We start from the raw sequence: 20,485 nt of genomic DNA on the forward strand, positions 1-20,485 counted from the left end.
ATTTTTCGGATTGTAATAGGATGAGTTATAAAAGAGTGCGGTTTGATTTTGATGATCGGATTGTTTGATTTGTCGGTTGTCATGAACCTCATAGTTTTAATTTTTAGCTGCAAATCGTTTCATTTAAAAACTTAATGACCGAATTTGAAAGATCGTGCACTATTTAAAAACTTTATTTTATTTTTATTTTTATTATTTATTTTTTCTAAAAAAATTTAATCCTGAGTCTTTAAAACCAAAATGAGTATATCGGTGCGGGCAAAGGGCAAACAAACAAGAAAAGTGAAAACGTCACGTGCGAGGCACGGGGTTACAGATCGCAGGGACTTCGTTGTTGTTTGGTAGTACGTTTGGTTATGGCGGCTTAGTCCTCAACTCAACGAACCTAGCCAAACACTACACACCATATCTTCGCGCTCTCGTTTCCAAATCCACTTCCTTCGTTGCTTCATTTCCCTCTTCTTCCCTGCGAAATCCAGCTTTGAAAGGTTTTCTTTCTCTTTCTCTTTCTCTATATTATCACTACGTAATTGGGGATTCGTATAACATTCTATGTTGAAACAAGAAAGTGAATAAATATCGTCGAGCCTCAAACGAACACAAATCCTCAAAAGTTCCAAATCTGTTCATCGATTTTGAAAGGTACCAACACTGGCGTTTATACATAGTTCTGCAAGAAAACACATCTGAGAGAGAGGAGGTCGCCGGAGGTTGAAGAAGCTCTCGCCGGAGTTGACATCCGAGGTAAGGAATTCGGATTATTATTCTCCCTCCTTCAATGAATTTTTAGGATTTGGATTGTAAAATCAATTTGGGGGAAATTGATTTTCTAGGGTTTTGACTCAAATCCGAATCAGGGGCTTTGATTCTTTTTGATGATTTACATGAGTTACACAAGTTTGGATTCGTGTTTTGCTCGTTTTTGGTCTGAGTTCATGTGTGAGGATTTATTTCTGATTTTGCTCAATATTTGGTCCGATTTATTTTTCTGAACGGCAGTCTGATAAACGGACGTGTACAGCCTTCTATGGTTCGAGATGAATTTTGTTGTTAATTTTCCTGGATAGTAGACTCTGTGGGCTTTCTAAAATGACCAAGAACGTGAGAATCCATAGAGTATTTATTTAGTTATGAATTTTTGAAAATGCTAGTTTAAAGCTGTGAACTGGTGAATCTCCAGAACAGTGACCAGATATTGCGGGCAGTTTTTCAGATAGCTATGGTGATTGAAATTGATCGTATAATATAGAAAGATACGGAACTTAGCTTTCATATGGATTTGGAATCGTTTGATTTGAGTTTGTGTAGCTTGAGTTATGATATCTTTTCAGTTGCTGTCCGAACCAGTTCGTTTTGTGCTTTAAGTTTTGGTTAAGTCTGGTTGGTGTTTTAAATATGAGAATGTTTTGGCTGAAACTTTTGGTTCAGCCTATATTACTTTTTTTTTACTACCTATATTACTTACTAATGGTTATTTAGGCAAAGACCGTTTGAAAGAACTACACAATATATAATTATGTAAAATATGTCCATCAGTAGTCAATTTTGTTTTTTCTATTTTAGGATATTTTCCATTTCGGAAATTTGATATCATATTTAACATTTTAAATACGATTTATATAAAATTATTGAGATTTGACACGTGCAGAATGTTTATAATGTTGATTATTTCACTAATTATTACAAACAAACTTTATATATTTTACAGATTTAGTAGTTTTAACTTTCAACTTGTAATATAGTTTACCTCAAGTTGGTCACTCACAAATGAGAGAGAGAGAGAGAGAGGTTAATCCCAATTCCGCAGTCGCTCGCTCAAGCCAGCCCAGCCCGCCCATTGTCCATTTTCTGGTTACTCACTCTCTCTAATTTGTTGATCGAATTAATTCGCGACTCTTGGATTGTTGTTGTTCTCGTTATCTGGTTTAATGGATTGAGATTCCGTTTTGTGAAAAACCGGATTGGACCTAATTTATGTTGATTCAAAAACTGGATCGTGACCTTTGCTTCTTCTTTCTTCTTCTCCGCCGTCTCTCCTCCTCTGAATCTGAACTTTCCCGCGATTTCCTTCTGGATTTTCTATGCTTCCTAACTCTTATCTCCTTCGGAATCTGAATCCGAGGTTTCTGTAGATTTCCGTGATTTACTCTCAATATCTTCTTCTTCCTCTGAAACTTTCTCGCCTTCCTCTGCCATCAAATTGCTTTGATCTCTTGCCACTTATTTTTCTTTTCGGTTAACAGGTGCAAATAAGAAGAAAGAAAAGAACAGCTCCTCGAGCTATTTGAGAGCAATTCCGTAGTTGGGTTGTTACTTGGGCTTGAATATGAGTTTCACAGAGTCAAAGCCAAAATTTAGGCGTTAACCTATTCAGATAAACTTTTTTTTCCTTAATCAGTTTTCCATCTCAGAAATGATTGACCGAGCTCTGAATCCGGCGGCGGCGATGAAGATACTAGGCGACCGAGAGAGAAGAATTGAGAGAGAGTATATGAAAATAGAAAGACAAGAATAGCTATATTCAAAACCGAAACGAAATAATTAATTAGCTTTTAATCGAATTTTGATTTTGGTTTAGAGAACTTAATAACTAAATATTCGGTTTGGGGTGAGATTTCGCTCCACACTGAATTGATCAGAACAAAGTAAACTAGCGTACATGAGCTACCGCTCTGCAAAGGATACGTTGCTATAGAGACTGAAGTGCACTTAGTTCGATCATGTTTTCTGGGTTTTTAGCTGATTTTTCTTCCTTTTGGGCTGTGAAGTTGTGAAAAAAAGAGACTAAGCAAAGCTATGATTTCTGATGTTATTAAATTTAAAGAAATCTTCATTTTTTTTTTAATTTTTTTTTTTTCCATTTATTTACTCGCTAGTGAAGGTTTACTTTTGTTTGGCTGTCCTGAACCAGTTTATATGTATCATCTCACAGAACACAGGCATCACTATTTGTATTGCACGGTGCATCACTATTTGTATCCATTAGTCAATTTGGTGCAATTTGCACCGAATTGACTAATGGATGTACACTTGCCCTGAAATAGTATTGCTTCTTTTAGATTTTTTAATCTGTGAGAACATCAATTTTTTTTTCCCACGTATCAATAGCATCATATATTATTTTGTAGGTTGGAGAACGATGTCAAGTGTGATACAGAAGTTCTTCGTTACGTCAATGCTTATGTGGATGATTCCTGTTGCATTATTGTATGGGTTTAACCATAACTTAATTCCAGGTAAGGTTTTGAATTAACTTTCTCAGTTATTTTCTATCGACTAAAAGAGAAAAGACATGATGAAGGATTAGCAGATTCACATCTGATCTGATAGCTTAGCTTATTTTGTGCTAATTTTCAACAATAGGCTTCCATGGACATCCAAAATTTCAATTGTCTAGGACTATTCTTTTGAAAAATCTAATGACTAATTGAAAGATGTCGACGAATTGTTACATTTGAAAGTCATTTTTGTATACAGCTTTTGCGGAATTGGGTCCAGTGCTTCCTTAAAATCTAATAAGGAATTCGCTAAGCACTCAGAATAAATAGTAGTAAATATGTAGAAATTAATACCTAGTCTTAGAATACCAGCTAAAATATAAGTTTATAATTGCGATTTTAAGATTGAATGACCAATCCATGTTAACCATCCAACACCTCAATAGCTGATAGTCCATTTTTGAGAAATACTGCTCCAATCTTTCTAGATATAATAGATTGATAAGCTCTCAAAACACCATGCAATGTGACATGCTTGATGTTTTCAATTGGAACAGGTTTGAGCAACTTGTCACCTCACTCTTTGACGTTGGTGAGCGGATTTGTTGCTGTCATATCGGTGAATGTGGTCATAGCATTCTATATATATTTGGCAATGAAAGAGCCTTCGAAGAAACACGAACCCGACCCTACATTTCTTGCCGATGCAAAAGCCAGCATCAACCACTCTAATGCCGCTACAAATGACTCTGATACGTCAAAGAAACAAGAGTAAACTTTGGCCATATTTTTATATTTTGGCGGGAAATAGCACTCTTCAAAAGTCTAGTAGAAGATGCTGTAATGAGATGTACTAGCTGTGTGTGATGACTGTACATTCATAGCGGTCTTAGGTTGACAACTTGTTTACAATGTTGTTGACTTTAGTTTTTGTAATGTCTCCATGAAAATGAAAAAAAAAAGAATGCCCACACAGAAGGATAATTATCACTTTTTTTTCTTCCGGAAATAAATACTATCAATACTATTTAGTAATTTAGTAGCAAACTCCTTTAATCATTAGCTCCATGATCTCTACTATATTACTACAACTACAAACTTTTGTTTTTATGTTTGATTTGAACTAATTTAACTTCATTTTGTCTTAATCCAACTTCTGTTCCCAAAATAAATAAATAAAACTAAGACGTAATTTTTAGTCTAATATTCGGGAGAAAAAAAAATTGTGCCGGATCCGTACTGGAATTCGCATTTCATGAATAATATATCAGAAACAGAATTCTGATACTATGAACAATACCATGATTAAACAAATTTTAATTTTGTTATGTTCCACCACCAGACGCTTACAATGGAGTCGTAGACAACTTGGACCTTGCACCAAGTCAATCTACAGCTCCTCGATGATGTCAAATTTATTATATTAACGTAAATAATAAATATTACAAACGTAAGAGCTTTGAAGAGAAGAATAGAAAAAAAAATAAAAATCGCTGAACGTATTTCTTCTAAACGACGTGTCGTTAAGATCCACCGTCACGCCACACAAAATGCCGTGGCAACAACGTAATTTTCCCAACCTATTAATCCCATTTCTGCACCCGCATCGATATTCACACCTCTGGTGACGTGTCCAACGTATCTCTTCTCTCTCTCTCTCTCTTTTATTTTTGCTTGGAATCTCCTCTCTATCTACATCCTTTTGGAGAACAAACACACAACAATCGAATCACAACCGTCAAATATATCTATGTCATCGATCCGCGTCTATAAATCCAACGGCTGAAAGTCCGTGAATTATTTTAATTGTTCTTTGCCCACGCGAGTTCTGTTTCACGCTCCCACACACTCCAATTGCCACGAACCAACTCGAACAGAGAGAGAAAGTAGAGGAGAGAGAGGGGGTTTATCCCGATTCGCTCACTCAAACCAATCCGTGAGAGAATAAGAGAGAGAAACAACATATTCTAGAGAGAGAACGAAGGCAAGAGAAAAAAGTAGACAAATTTCATCTCCATTTCGAAACACAGAGAAACTCTGTACACACATAGAAAACAAACCAAAGAAGATAGATTAGGGATTCGAGAGAAAAAAAGCCTCTGTCGTTATCGATTCTGTTGTCTGAATCGATTTGTGGTATAGACCTCTATATATTTATATATTTATCTTCTGTAAATGTTCCTGTGTTGAGCTTTGTTGCATGTAAGAGAAGAGAAGACGTGTTTTGATGGACGAGATCTGGGAGAGAGCGGTGGAGACGGCCATGGAAGGTCAGACGGACCACGCGGCGGCGCGGACTCTGACGCTCGACGGAGCGGTGAAGTGCGTGCAGGGACGGCTTCCTCCGCCGAGCCTGCTCGAGAAGTTTCAGAGCCTCCAACACCTCTCCATCGCCAACATCGGAGCCTCTTCGCTCGAACAGTTTCCTCGCCTGCAGAGCCTCGAGAAGCTCATTCTCTCCGATAACCGGATCGCCGGAGGTCTCGAGTTCTTAGTCGAGGCCGGACTGGATTCGCTCCGTGACCTAGACCTGTCGAATAACCGGATTCAGTTCATCGAGGATCTCGCTCCGCTGGCTCAGCTGAGGCTCGTCTCGCTCGATCTCTACAAGTGTCCGGTGACGAGAGTCAAGGACTACCGATCTAGGGTTTTCGGATTGATAAAGTCGTTAAAGTACCTGGACAAGACGGACGCGGAAGAGAACGAGAGGCCGGAGTCCGATGAGGAAGAAGACGACGAGGAAGAAGAGGAGGAAGACGATCCTGGCAGCGGCGAAATCGACGGTGGTGACGAAAACCTGAGAGACCTGCCGATGAGCAACGGACACAGCGAAGGAGCCGAGGGAGTTGTCACGGTCGACGAGGACGAGGAGAGCGACGCCGACGAGGAGGAGACGGAGGCGCTCCGGCGACCGGTCGCCGCGACGGAGAACGGAGAGAACACTCACCAGTCATCAAATGGAGTCGCAGTGGAAGAGCTAGGGTTTGGCGAGGACGACGAGGAAGAGTCCGGAGAAGATGAGGTTGACGAGGAAGACGATGACGTGGTGGAGGTCCACGATATCGAGGACAGCGATGAGGAGGACGGGATCGAGTACGATGAGGAGGAGGAGGATGATGATGATGAGGACGATGACGATGATGATGACGTGGAGGATGAGGTGGACAATGACGAGGCGGGTCTTGCGGGGCCCCCTGGGAGCACCAGAAGGGTCGCGAGGAGCGCGGAGGGTGAGATCGATGGGCACGAGCAAGGGGAGGATGACGTGGACGAGGACGATAATGGGGAGACCGGAGAGGAGGAGGATGATGATGATGAGCAAGGAGTCGAGGAAGAAGTGGAGTTCGAGGATGACGGTGAAGAAGAGGTGAGCTTTCTAAGCTTCTTTTGGTATTGATACATTTCTTATTTGTTAGGTTGTGGTGTTTATTTCGCTTGCCTTTGTATTATTGATTGATTTGTTGGCTTTAACTGGGTTGAGGGCTGTTTTTTTTAGATTAGTGAGGAAATCAAGAGACTTGTGGCGGAGCCGGGATCTATGGGATATGAAGTTAGAATATAAAAGGAACAAATATAACTTTAATTTTTTTCATCTAATTTTAGACTAAATAGCTAAAGTAAGAAAACATAGTATTATAACGTTATGTGCTTGTAAAACTCATAGGCTGTACCCTATTTTGCTTTGATGTACCTTACCAGTTTATTTCCGCTCTGCTCACATGCTTGTGAATATTAATATTTAGAGTCCTGATTTGTAGCAGTATCTTGTTTTTTCTGCGTATTTGGCTCTTGAAATTTTTCATTGTGGATAGTCTTTTTTTTTATATGATATATAAAAGAGTGATGATGGTAAATGGTTAATGTTTCCTGCACTTCAATACTGTTAGTTAGTGATCAGTTAAAGTCCCTATTGCTTTCTATCTCAGTTGTCTATTTGCTCGCACAAGCAGATTTGTTGGCCACTTTTAGTTATTCCGTACTCGTGTGAATGAAGCTCACTAATTTGCAGATAATCAGAAGACAGAAACTGCATTTTATCATGCCACTTATCTTTCAGATAAATTTGTATCTTAGGCGTTCTATACCATCAATTGTATTCAAGTTTCATACATATTGGATTTTTGCTTGGTTTTTTTTTTTTTTTGTTGGATTTCATTCAAGTGTTGCAGCAAAAAGTTAGGTGCTTGACTGCTCTTTTGAAATGAGATTTGTTCTGTTGTATCAATGGCCAGTGAATTTTTTATTTTGAAAAACTGTTTGATGATGTTTGGCCTCACAATCTTTAGGTATTTCTACTTGTATGACTAAAAACAACACTTTTTTTTTTAATATTTCAGGAAGAAGACGGTGGTGCAGGTTACTTAGTCCAGCCTGTGGCGCCCACAGAGGAAGAAGAGGCCGTTAACGACGAAGGTGACGGTGAAGCAGAGGAAGAAGTCGAAGATGATGACAAGTTTCAGGATCTTCTTCCCTCATCTTCGAACCAGAAGAGAAAAAGAGATGTAGAAGCTGATGGTGAAGAAGAAGAAGAAGAAGTAGAAGAAGATGAAGAAGAAGATGCGGGCGAGGACAGTGACGATGATGTTGTCGAGCACAAGTCTCCGAAGAAGAAGAAGAAGCATCACTGACACTCGCCAAAAAATCTTTCCGTAATTTATGTTGTTTATGCCTTTTTTTTTTTTTTTTTTTTTGAGTTATGGAGTCTGAGAAGAAGAACTTTAGATAGATCAGTTGGTTTGGTTGGTAGTGATTTTGGGTCACAGCACAGAGCTCTCTTTCTTCGGACAGAAGTAATATATAAATATAGTAGTTGGTTGGGGTTTGGAGGGAGATTTTAATTGTATCCTTGGGAGGGTTATTTCTAGTTCAAAAAGTGGTTAGTGTTTTTGTCCTCTTAGATAGCCGTTGCTCTCGTGTTATTCAAATGACAGTTATAAAGAGCGGTTCACAAGAGCACATGATTTGGTTTCAAAGGGGCTCTTGGAGGGAAAATAGATGGAAGTGAACTCAAATTATCGTTGGTCCTCTTGGCTCGTGTTTACTTTATATTTTTTTAAGGAGAGGAGGCTTGTAAAAAAAGAAAAAGAAAAGAGAAAAAAAACGGTGTGTATCAGAGAAAGAGGCTTTTATTCTCTTCCTCGCGTTCCATTTTAATCTAATGGGGCTTCTCGAGTATACTCTGACGTGTTAAGCTCTTTTATATTTAATCGGCCACGTGACGTGATTATTGTTTTTTTTTTTTTCATCTTCGAGGGAGGTGACTGCCAGGTGGCTTAAATGTTGTGGTTAGTTATTTTGAGTTGTAATAATGGTCATGTGCGTTGGAGCTCTGATCTAACGGCTGAGCCAAGTTGGATGAGATAAGTGTATAGAATTAAGCTAAAAGGCATATAGAAGCCGGGTAGGTGTTGGATGGAATTGGATTGACTTAGATTCCCCATTAGCCTCTTCCATTGCGTGTATACTCTTTCACCTTTCCATCGTCGATGACGATTTGTGGACCCACTCTTACCTGCCCTCCATATCATTTATTTATTTATTTTGCGTAGGGTCTCGCAGCCTAAATTACCTAACAATTCACTAATAATGATTAATGAATGATTTGAGCCGAACAATCCACCCAATAATACCACTAAATTAGATATTCATCATTTACTCGAGGGACTAAATTTACCATTTCTTTTCGAGGGACCATAATGAAATCTGTAAACAATTGGGAGAATAAAATTATACTTTCCTTTACTTTTCCTTCCATATTATTATTATTATCAAACACGTCCTTCCTGATTTTGCCGGTGTAATTCAATTCCAGGTAAATCTCATCTAATAAAAAGATATTATTAATAAATAAATTAAAAAACTCAAATGCCTAGAAGGTGAATAAATAAAGTGATAAGGTTAAGGTGTGTGCGAGTGAGCGAAGCCATTGGTGACCCATTCCCTCTTTTATTAGACCCAAACAACACAAAACAAAATCCACAAAGCCAAACAAACATAAAACACTCTCTCACTCGCACACCAATGGAAGCCACCACCACAACAATGCTGTTGGTCTCTCCTCCACCACAACCAAACAAGCACAGATTAACAACAAAAAGAAGACCAAGCCACTCGTACGGTCAACTCAGAGTCAAAGCGAGCAGCCAATCCGGCGGGAGTTTAGCAGAGACGGCGGCGATCGCGGGCGGCCTCGTGGCGACACCTGTCATCGGGTGGTCCCTCTACACCCTGAAGACCACCGGGTGCGGTCTCCCTCCGGGGCCAGGTGGCGCGATCGGGGCCGTCGAAGGGGTGAGCTACTTGGCGGTGGCGGCGATCGTGGGTTGGTCGGCGTACACGAAGGTCAAGACCGGGTCGGGTCTGCCCAATGGGCCTTTTGGGCTATTGGGCGCCGTGGAAGGCCTCTCATACTTGACACTGCTCGCTGTTTTGGTTGTCTTTGGCCTTCAGTTCGCACAGCAAGGCTCTATCCCCGGCCCTCTTCCCTCTCCTCAGTGCTTTGGCTGACACACTTACATCATATGCTATTATCCTTTAGATTCTTTCTGTGGCTCTCGTTTGATTATGGTGATGATGTTGATGACACGTGATTTTCTAATAATTAAGTAGTGGGGTTTGTTTCTCATTTTTTTTTTTGTTTCGACTTATTTGCGGAGCCGTTTAATCTGATGACTATGAGACTTTGTAGAAAAATCCATTGATGGAGACTAAAATTATTGGCCTTAAAATGCTAATAAAAAAAATTGTTAATGTGATTTGATTTTGATGAGCGTCTCACTTAGTTTTTATATAGGTGTCTAAGACCACATTTTTTTATTATATATATTTATACTAATAGGGATGCCAAACAAGATAATATGTTTGGCAAGCCAAGCTCATTTATTATATATTTAAATATACTTTTATAAATCTATCATGAAATTTCAAAATTGGAAAATCTTTTCAGCATGTCCCACATTGACTTGGAATATATCATTTGTGCTTATTTTGCATATAAATAGCTCAAACCTACACAAGAGTTGTCTTTTCTTTCCTCCATTGTAGAATGGTTTCTTGATCAACAACGTTTAATATAGACTGAGTAAGATTATTATATCAAAATATTATTAGAAGCCATCAAGCCATCAAACCAGGAAATCTAATTAAAATGCCATTGTTAAGAATCTAATATTTCACAAGTGTAAAAATAAGGATTTTGACACCATTAAAAACATTTTCACATTTTTTTTCGGGTTCCTACAAAAATCGCAAAAAGACTGATATATGAATGTTTAGTGACATACATGTCACTAAGTCGTGTTTGTCATAAACACTCTTATATCAGTCTTTTTTAGATTTTTATATTATTCCGGAAAAATGATTGAAAACACCCCTAGTCTTATAACGCGCGATTGACCATTTTGATAAGTGATTGATCAATATATGATAAGCAATGGATCTTATAAGTAAAAAAAAAAAAAGTTACTAGAAGGTTACATATTTAATGAAACCTGGATAACACAAATAATAACTATTCAATGGGTTATAAGTGATCAATAAAAGTATTTACTCTAAACCCTAATCAAACCATTCAAGCGATCACTCAGAGGCAAGAAACATTAATTTTTTATGGACCAAAATGTTAGGAGCATAATATTTTTAAACTATATGTGTGAAATTATGTTTAGTCCCTTTATTTTGTCAATTTAAATTATGAATCAACTTTATAAATTGATCCAATTACTTTGCTTTTGACATTTTGTCCCCTCGAAATCGAAAGGTGGTGTGCGGGTGCCCATGCAACGTTAGCTTCGATACCTTGCATTCAAGGCCAGACCTAATTTGTTGGATAAGACCTCATAATTAGAATCTGTGCCTGGGAAATTTATGTGTCCAAATACCATTTCAAACACCGTTTTTGGAAAATTGAATTCATTTGAAAATATTTTAGTGTTATATCGAGCTTGTGTTAGAATGTGACTCCGGCTCTCACATAGCTATTTGAATATTTCTATTCAGTTTTTTAAGAATTTATTAAGCGAGTCCATAATTATTCACTGTTGGCGTAAGAATTCTCTCGTCAAATATTCAAGAATTATAATTAAAGTTCGATTTAGATTTATGAAAATGATCTCAAATCTTTGGTTATCGAATCTGTATTGAGTTTATGGTGGAAATCGAATATAATATATGATACGATGATTAATAATAATCATTAATTTAGCAAGAGAAATAATTAATATTAGACGGCAAGGAGTAATTTTTTTTTGTTTAATTTAAGAACAGATCGAACTCGAATTACAAAGGAATGAATTGCAGATAGATTAGATGTGGAAAAAATAAAATGTCTGAAGGCATACATGCAGGTATTAATAGCACGCTAATCGAATCAGCCTCGACTGAATCTCACAATCAACGTCTATCTCACATTTATGGCCAATCTCTTTGCACAAATGAGAATCATAACTTCGAGTTGTTCGTTCAAAAATCAATCATCGCGCGCAATCATTTGTTGAAGTGAGATGGGCCCGGGCCGGTTGCTTCTATCAAGGATAGTCCCACATCGACTGGGTATTACGATCCTGGACTCTTTATAAGGTTTGTGAGTTACTCCTCTAATTGTCAAACTTGGTTTTAGATGGAACCTCACACCTTTAAGATGATATCAGAGCGGGGCCTATTCTCGGTTGTGTTCAATGACAATTGGATTTATTTTTGTACTCAACCCCAATTTACTAGTCCTACACCAACATTCACAAGAAAATATCCGTCAATTTTATGTGATAGCTAGGGATGCCAAACAAGATAACGAGTTTGGCAAGCCAAGCTCATTTAATATATATTTTAAATACTTCTACGAATCTATCGGTAAACTACATAGCAAGTGCATTATAAATAGCAGTTGGTAATTCAGACCTACGCAAAGTGTTTTATTCAAAAAATCGTAGTATTAATCATGCTTTCCATAATCATAATGTTCATTCTCTTCTTCGATGTTCCGTGTTTTGCAAACCCTCAATCCATCAAGACATTCCAAAAGCTGGACCTGCCTTTGGATTCGGTCGGTGCTTACTCAATGGCCTTCGATGGCATCGGTAGAGGACCATTTACAGGTCTCTCCGATGGCAGAATCATGAGATTCGACACTCTTCAACACCGGTTCATAGATTTTGCCTTTACCGCCCCAAATAGGTAATTAAGACCGGAATTTGAATTTTTAGCTTCCATTTTTTATTTTTGCAACCAACAATCCGTATCTTAAAGATTTAGCAGTTGCAGTCTTTAACATAACTTATATCTATTGTTGGCAGAATTTCAAGTGCAAGATCCATGTGGTCTTGTTTTATTGGGTAGAATTGTTGGTTTTTGAGTAGGGACGGAACAAAAATATAAATTAACGAGACTAGTCTAGTATGAAAAAAAAAAAGTTCATAACAACTACGTTATAAATTACAAAGATCAATCATATTCGGATTTATGAGCATAAATCATTAGAAGATCAATCATATTCGGATTTCAACTACAAAATCCAGTGGTCTCACACACTGAAGATTTCATTAAATTAGCTTGGTGATAATTTTTTTCTGATCATGAACGGATCATATCACTTTGAAAAATAAGGTAGCATGGATAAGTCATTTGTGGTCCGTTAAAAAACTGACCTAAGCTAACGCAAAAATAGAGATATATATATGTTGACCTGTAAAATTAGTACAACAATATCTCACGAAAATACACTGACTCCGAGTACAAAGCCTCCGAGTACAGAGGTGATTTAGGCAAGACTTTCTCTTTATACAGACGAATCAAATACAAGAGAGCAATGTTTTCTAGAGATTTCAAGTGAAAGAAAGTGTGTAAAAAAGTCCGTGTCTCGTTCTGTGCTGCTGCCTCTATTTATACTCATCTGGTCGTGTCTTTGACGGTTATTTTGAGGAACGTGGGGTGATCAATCCCACGTTCTGGACGGTTATGGGTAACTGCCTTTCGCCTCTCTCTGAGGTGGGCGGTTAATGCTCCTCGTGTGGTTCCTGAACCGTCGAGGTGTGCGTTTTAGAGCTTGAAACATGTTTTCTATTAGTTTTGACTAGTCTTTGACCCACGTTCTTCTCTTCTCTTCTCTTCGAAGTTCTGATCGGTGGGTTTCGTTCTTAACTTATGAACGGTTCGTTCCTTTTCAATGGATGGCCCTTGGGTTTAATTAACCTGAGCTCGGTGCTGGATTCATATTTCTGCTCGGTAGTCCGACTAGCCAGATCGGAGTCTGACTAATTTATCCCGTAACAGCTGCCCTCCAGTTTCTTAGTTTTTTCTTTAGCAAAAATGGTAAGGAACTATTTCGGTTTGCTTCGTGACCGTGTTCATCTTTGCTTACTCGTCTCGGGATGATCCGAGTAGAATTCTTCATTCTTTTCTTTTTACAGGACGACGTCGTTTGTCATCTGGCCTTTCTGAACCGTAGCGTCTTTTGCTTCGACGGTCAGATGTGTTTGACTTCCTGGACAAGCTTAATCATCACCGTTCATGAAGTCTTTATATAAGGCCTTTCCTCAACTTTTGACTTCATTTCGCTTTTTCTTCTAAATTCTGGTCTCAGAGCGTTCTCGGCTTGATCTGCTTATTCAAATTGTGCTTTTGGCTTTTTCGTTTTTGCTCGGATCTTCCGATCTTCAATCTCGCGGGTAAGGTCTGTTCTTTTTTCATTGTTTTGATACCTTCCTTTTGTTTTGAGATCGTTGTTCGGCGATCGATATCTTCTTTATTTATTGTATTCGGACCCTTCGGACTTTAGGAATCTTAGTTTCTCAACTTCATTAGGGCTATGGGTGGACTTGCGCGTCCTGATCTAAGCTTCGATCCTCGCGTCGTTCGGCGATCGGAACCTGATCCCGATAGTGTTACCTTGTTGGATTGGTCCAAGTTTTCTTTCCTCAGAAGTCCCGTGTGGTATCATGTCCCAGAGATCGGATGGGACCGTCCTGTAATGGCATATGATGAATCATGCGTGCCTCTCAATCCTGAGTCCGATGGGGTTGATAACGAGAAAAAGGTTTTTGACTCGTCTTCCCTATCGTGTAGGGACACTATGGTCGTGGAGATATCGTCCTCGTCCGATTCTTCGAGGGAGAGCGGGTCGGAATCTCGTGATACGACGAGCCTTTCTCTTTCGCAAGACCGAGGAGAGGGCTGTTCTCAAGGCATTCCGGGTCCAAGTGGGAGGACCTTTGGGGTTGATCTTCCAGAGGAAGAGGAAGAGGCCCTGGTTTTTGAACGGAAAGAGGGCCAATTTTCGGCCAAGGTTTGGACTTCTCGGGTTACCGAGAAATATCTACAAGGGTTGAGGGAGGAATTTGAGATAGCTGATGGAATTATCCTCTCGGCACCTTTGGAACACGAGAGAGCCGATCAGCCTCCTGTTGGAAAGATTGCGTTCAATAGGGCCATTTTGAACGTGATCGGAGGGTTGCCAATGCATCCTCTCATTTCCCAGTTCGTTTCCGACCTGGGTTGTTCTCCTACCCAGCTCGTTCCCAACGTGTATAAAATCTTCGTCGGGATGGCCGTGCTGTGGGCGAAAATTTATGATCGCCCTGTCACTTTGCAAGATTTCTCACAATACTACTCGTTTAAGTCGGCCCCAGGGCAGCATGGTTACTATTATGCTCGGGCTAATGACGATCATTCTAAGGTGGTTACTCGCCTGCCGACCAGCCAGAAAAATTGGAAAGATCATTTCTTTTGGGTTGAAGGGAATGCTTCTTATGAAAGGTGCCCCATAAGGGCTCCGTTCTCGGAATTGGGTGTGATTTTGGTCCAGAATTCTTGTTTGATAATCTGAGCCGGGCTTTTGCTCTGGGTTCTTATATGTTTTATGTTTGGTTCCAGGTTCCCTTCCGCAATATTCCGAGGAGGAGCGATCACTTCACTCGGAAATTTTTGATCTTTCAGAGGCTGATCGGTCGACGTTTTTGTTATCGGACCCGGACCTGCTCGACCAATATTATTATTACCCTTATTCAAGTAAGTATTTTACCTGTCCTTTCTCAGCTTACATATGTTCTTTTCTCATTTTCATTTTCGTTTCTTAACAGAGATCGTCCAGATGGCAAAAAAGAAATCCGCTCCCGAGCTGATCCCTCCCAATCCGAAACGCCTCAAGGCTTCTAAGGCTTCGACGGCCGGTAAGCGGGCGTCCTCGTCGATTTCGAAGGTCTCGGAGCCTCTGAGCTCTTCTCCCGTTAAGGGTCTGGCCGAGCCTTCCTCTGCCTCCGATCCTTTGGCTCCGGTCGTTACTTTCTTCCGCGAGCGTTTCCCTGCCGAGAAGGCTCAGGAGGTTCTCAGGCTCGAGCCTTTGGAGAGGCTTAACCAGGCCACTGACTTGGCGATTTCGGTAAGTTTTGACTCGTCTAGTCGGTACCTCTTCCCTTTTGATAACTCATTGTGGCTGATCGTTTGATCGTTGCAGAATTTTGTCAGTATGACCGGTCTTGTCGGACTGCTAGGCTCCGAGCTCACCTCCTTGAGACAAAGGAATGATCGATTCCTCAAGGAGAGAGATGTTGCCAGGGATGAGACAACCAAGGTTAGGTCTGAGTTAACTCGAAAATTCCGAGAAGACCTTGAGGCTGCTCGTTTAGCGGCGGTGGAAGAGTACAAAGCTTCCGACGATTATCGTGATATGCGTGATGATCTCTATACCGCTGGGATGACCGAGGCTGTTCGGCTTCTTGGTCCGAAGAATCCTACTCTGGATGCGACGGATCTCGATCTCGACTCGGAGTCAAGGGCTAGCGAAGAAGGTGACCAGGAGTAGAATTTGTCTTTGTTGTTATATTTTGATTTCTGCTAACCCGCTTGGGTTTTGAACAAATGATCCGAGGTCGGGTTTTTATTATGTAATTTTCGTTTTTCCCTTTCGGGATTTGAACAAATGATCCTTGGTTGGATCTATATTTTGTGTAAATTTAGTTTCAAAATTTTGGTAAAGTAAAGTATTACTATTACTAGGTATATTTTTTAAAAACTGTTCGTTAGTTATCTAGCCGCCCAGTTTACTTTATCGAAATTTTGAAAGATAATTTATACATAGCGTGATAAGTAATACATAATGCGATACATAAGTAATTCCGAGCAGAGGAAAGAAAGATGAACAATTACTTGAAATTATAAGCACGTGATTACTTGAAACTCCGAGTAGAAAATTGAAAGATAGAAAATTACTTTAAATCATAAGTACGTGCGACCAAGCCGCTTTTCGAAAATTTAACAAGTAAACATAATTCATGCGACCAAGCCGCTTTTTGAAAATGTAAACGCGATACATGCGACCAAGCCGCTTTTTGAAAGATTAACAAATAAACAAGTCAAACGTAAAATTGGCGAAGGTGCTCAGCGTTCCAGGGGTTTTTCTCCATATCGCCGCTCAACTGTTGTAGTCGGTAGGCCCCGTTTCCGAAGTCTTCTCGGATGATGTAGGGTCCCTCCCAGTTTGCGTTGAAGGATCCTTCCTGGTGGATTTTGGTGTGGAGAAAAACTCTTCTGAGGAATTTGTCGCCGACTTTGAATGGTCTTGGTCGGACTCTCCTGTTGAAATACCGAGAAACCTTTTGCTGGTTAGCTAGATTTCTCAATCTGGCGTTTTCTCTTTTTTCTTCTAACAGGTCTAGACTAATTTCAAGCATGTCGTTGTTTACCTTTGTTGAGTAATTTTCTCTTCTCATTGTTGGTATTAAGACGTCGGTCGGTATGGCCGCGTCGGAACCGTATGCGAGGGAGAAAGGTGTTTCGCCAGTTGCGGAGTGCTCGGTGGTCCTGTATGACCAGAGGACTTCTTGAAGCATATCCACCCACTCTGACTTTTGCTCGTCTAACTTTGTTTTCAGGCCGTGTTTTATTGTTTTGTTGACGGCCTCCACCAATCCATTGGATTGTGGTCTGACTGGTGTAGAAAAAACTTTGTTAATGCCATATTTTTCACAGAAGCTTTTGAAGGAATCGCAGTCGAATTGAGTTCCGTGGTCGGATACAATTTTGACTGGTATTCCGAAACGAGTAATGATATTTTTCCATACGAATTTCTCAATTGCATGGGCCGTTATTTTATTTAAGGGTTCGGCTTCAACCCATTTTGAAAAATAGTCGATGGCTACAATCGCATACCTGCATCCTCCTCGGCCTGTTGGCAAAGCTCCGATTAGGTCTATTCCTCATTCTACGAATGAGATCGGGCATGAAAGGGTGATGAGCGGATTAGGCGGAAGCCTCGGGATGTTTGAGAACTTTTGACACTTGACGCATCTTTGCGTCATGTGCCGTGCATCGGCCTTTAATGTCGGCCAGTAGAGTCCTTGTCGGATGATCTTTTGCGCCAATGCTTCGCATCCGATGTGACTTCCGCATATCCCTTCATGGATTTCTTTGAGAGCGTACTCGGCTTCGTCTTCATCTAGGCACTTGAGTAGAGCTTGGGAAAATCCCCTTTTGTAGAGATTCTGACCTTCGAGGAAATATCGGGCGGCTCTGAACTTCAAACTCCTAGCCTCGTTTTTGTCGTTGGGTAGAGTTCCCTGCTGCAAGTATTTCCTGATCGGAGTTTGCCAAGACTTTCGTTGCTCGATATGAAGCACGTGGGTGGCCTGCTCGATGCTGGGCTGCCCAATTTTGATCACTGGGATTGACTCCGAGTTTGATCCTTGAGTGGCGTGTTTTGCTAATGCGTCGGCCTCTTCGTTCATGGCCCTTGGGACTTGGGTGATCTCGCAAAGTTCGAATTTGCTTGCTAGGTTTCTAGCTTTTTCGGCATATAGCGACATCTTTTCGCCTTTTGCCTGAAATTCATATTTCATTTGATTAACAATTAACTGAGAATCCGAATACACTTTGAGCTTTTTGATTTCTAAATCTTTTGCTATTTGAAGCCCATGTATCATAGCTTCGTATTCAGCTTCATTGTTCAAAGTATTAAAATCGAATTTTAAAGCGAATTTTACCTTGTCTCCTTCTGGACTGGATAGCGCAATTCCGACCCCGGACCCTTTTTCGTTGACTGCTCCGTCTACATACATGTCCCAAATCGGGAATTCAACTGGCCTGTATGTGAATTCTGCAATGAAGTCAGCGACTGCCTGCCCTTTAATTGCTGGTCGGGGGCTGAAGTGTATGACGTACTGTGTCAATTCAATTGACCATTTCATTAACCTTCCGGATACGTCTGGCTTTTGCAGCACCTGGCGTAGTGGAAAATTGGTGAGGACCGTAATCGGATGTGCGAGGAAGTAGTGTTTTAGCTTCCGAGAAGCAGTAATGAGGGCGAAGGTTAGCTTTTCAAGTTCCGGGTATCTTCCTTCCGCCTCATTAAGGCGTCGCGAAGTGTAATAAACCGGGACCTGATGTTTTCCCTCATTCTTGATCAGCGCTGAACTTACTGCATGTTCCGAGACGGCTAGGTAGATCTCTAAGGGCTCTCCCTCCTGTACTTTTCTCAAAGTCGGAGGCCATGCCAAGTGTTCCTTTAGAGATTCGAAGCTCTCGTCGCACTGCTTGGTCCATTCAAATTCCTTGGAGGCTCTGAGTATATTGAAGAAATGAATACTTCGGTCGGTTGACCGAGAGATAAAGCGACTTAGTGCAGCTATGCATCCCGTCAATTTTTGCACCTCTTTGATGTTTCGTGGTGGTCTCATGTTCCATAGGGCTGTGATCTTTTCTGGATTCACTTCAATGCCTCGTTCATGAACGATGAAACCCAAGAATTTTCATGCGGAGACACCAAATGTACATTTTAGAGGATTTAATTTCATGCGATATTGCCTTAACAGTTCGAATGATCTTCTAAGATCATTCGTATGTTCAACTATTTTTCGGCTCTTAACTAACAAGTCATCAATGTATGCTTCCATTGTGATCCCGAGTAATTCGGCGAACATTCGATTTACTAATCTTTGATATGTTGCTCCAGCATTTTTTAACCCGAAAGGCATTACCGTATAACAGTATAGCCCCCGATCAGTTATGAATGCCGTGTGGTCCTGGTCGGGACCATACATAGGGATTTGATTGTAGCCAGAGTAGGCATCCATAAAACTTAGGATTTCATGACCTGCCGTGGCGTCTACTAACTGATCAATTCTCGGCATAGGAAAACTATCCTTTGGGCAAGCCTTGTTCAGATCTGTAAAATCCACACAAGTTCTCCATTTCCCGTTGGGTTTCTTGACCAAGACGGGGTTGGCCACCCATTTAGGATATTTAGTTTCTTTTATTGATCCGTTAGAAATCAGTTTGTCTACTTCTTCCTTCAGAGCAGTATACCTTTCGGAGTTTAAAGCTCTTCTTTTCTGTCTGATAGGTTTTTCTTTAGGATCTATATTTAACCTATGACATGCTATTTGAGGATCTATCCCTGTCATGTCGGACTGCGACCAGGCAAATATATCTAAACTATTAGACAGGAGAGTAATTAAGTTACTTTTGGTACCTGATTCAAGATATTTTCCAATCTTGAGCTTCTTCTCAGGTTGCTTTGGATCTGGGGCGACTTCCTCGACTTCGTCTCCTGGGCCAATTTCTTCTCGGCTCGGGAGGCGTGGGTCAAAATCTGGATCGATCATCATAACCTTGTGAACATCTTTGTCCTGACTCTCTTTGAGATAATTCGCATAGCAGCTCCTTGCGATAGCCTGAGTTCCGACTACTTCACCTATCCCATGCTCGGTAGGGAACTTCATCTTCATATATTCCACCGACGCAACGGCCCCGAGGGACTGCAAGGTTGGCCTGCCAATGATCGCATTGAAAGAAGATTTTCCAGGGACCACTATCCATGTTGTGTTGATGGTTTTACTCCTCGGGTTTTCTCCCACAGTTATTGGGAGTGAGACTAATCCCTTGGGCTGGATTGAATCTCCCGTGAAGCCATAGAGGTTCTCAGGGGAAGGAGCCAACGTGTCTTGCTTAAGACTCATCTTGTTGAACGTGTCTTCATAGAGTACGTCAACAGCGCTTCTAGTGTCCACCAAAATCCGGTGTACGTTCCTGTTGCCGATTAAGGCCGAAATGACCAATGGATCGTTGTGAGGATACATCACCCACCGAGCATCTTCTGCTGTAAAGGTAATAGGCTCCGAGCTAGACTTGGCTATCTTGTTAGGCCTCTGCTCGGCTGTAAACAAGATCTGCCGGGGTCCTGCGTAGGCTTCCCTTACATAGCTTTTTTGAGCGCTTCTTGAAGTTCCTCCCACATGTGGTCCTCCGACTATGAGTGAGATTTCGGCATATGCCTCACCTCT

The 20,485-nt window shown here is 40.6% G+C and overlaps 3 protein-coding genes across 3 annotated transcripts; all 3 read left to right on the forward strand.

Annotated features, from left to right (window-relative positions):
* The first annotated feature begins 262 nt into the window (after positions 1 to 262).
* Positions 263 to 4,253, forward strand: LOC149399528 (uncharacterized). Its single transcript, XM_089610612.1, has 4 exons — positions 263 to 488; positions 643 to 744; positions 3,129 to 3,236; positions 3,776 to 4,253. The coding sequence occupies exons 3-4, from the start codon at positions 3,140 to 3,142 to the stop codon at positions 3,991 to 3,993; spliced, it is 315 nt and encodes a 104-aa protein (XP_089466738.1). The 5' UTR covers positions 263 to 488; positions 643 to 744; positions 3,129 to 3,139; the 3' UTR covers positions 3,994 to 4,253.
* An 819-nt stretch (positions 4,254 to 5,072) lies between these two features.
* Positions 5,073 to 8,450, forward strand: LOC149399529 (Leucine-rich repeat (LRR) family protein). Its single transcript, XM_089611091.1, has 2 exons — positions 5,073 to 6,585; positions 7,556 to 8,450. Exons 1-2 carry the CDS (start codon positions 5,446 to 5,448, stop codon positions 7,844 to 7,846), a joined length of 1,431 nt encoding a protein of 476 aa, XP_089467217.1. The 5' UTR covers positions 5,073 to 5,445; the 3' UTR covers positions 7,847 to 8,450.
* A 642-nt stretch (positions 8,451 to 9,092) lies between these two features.
* LOC149399530 (anti-muellerian hormone type-2 receptor) lies at positions 9,093 to 9,841 on the forward strand. Its single transcript, XM_089611092.1, has one exon. It carries the CDS (start codon positions 9,240 to 9,242, stop codon positions 9,723 to 9,725), a length of 486 nt encoding a protein of 161 aa, XP_089467218.1. The 5' UTR covers positions 9,093 to 9,239; the 3' UTR covers positions 9,726 to 9,841.
* Positions 9,842 to 20,485: the final 10,644 nt, after the last annotated feature.

The sequence above is a fragment of the Urtica dioica genome, chromosome 4, assembly GCF_054948205.1.
Source record: "Urtica dioica subsp. dioica isolate 48M chromosome 4, U.dioica_male_clone48M_v1_H2, whole genome shotgun sequence".
NCBI lineage: Eukaryota > Viridiplantae > Streptophyta > Magnoliopsida > Rosales > Urticaceae > Urtica > Urtica dioica.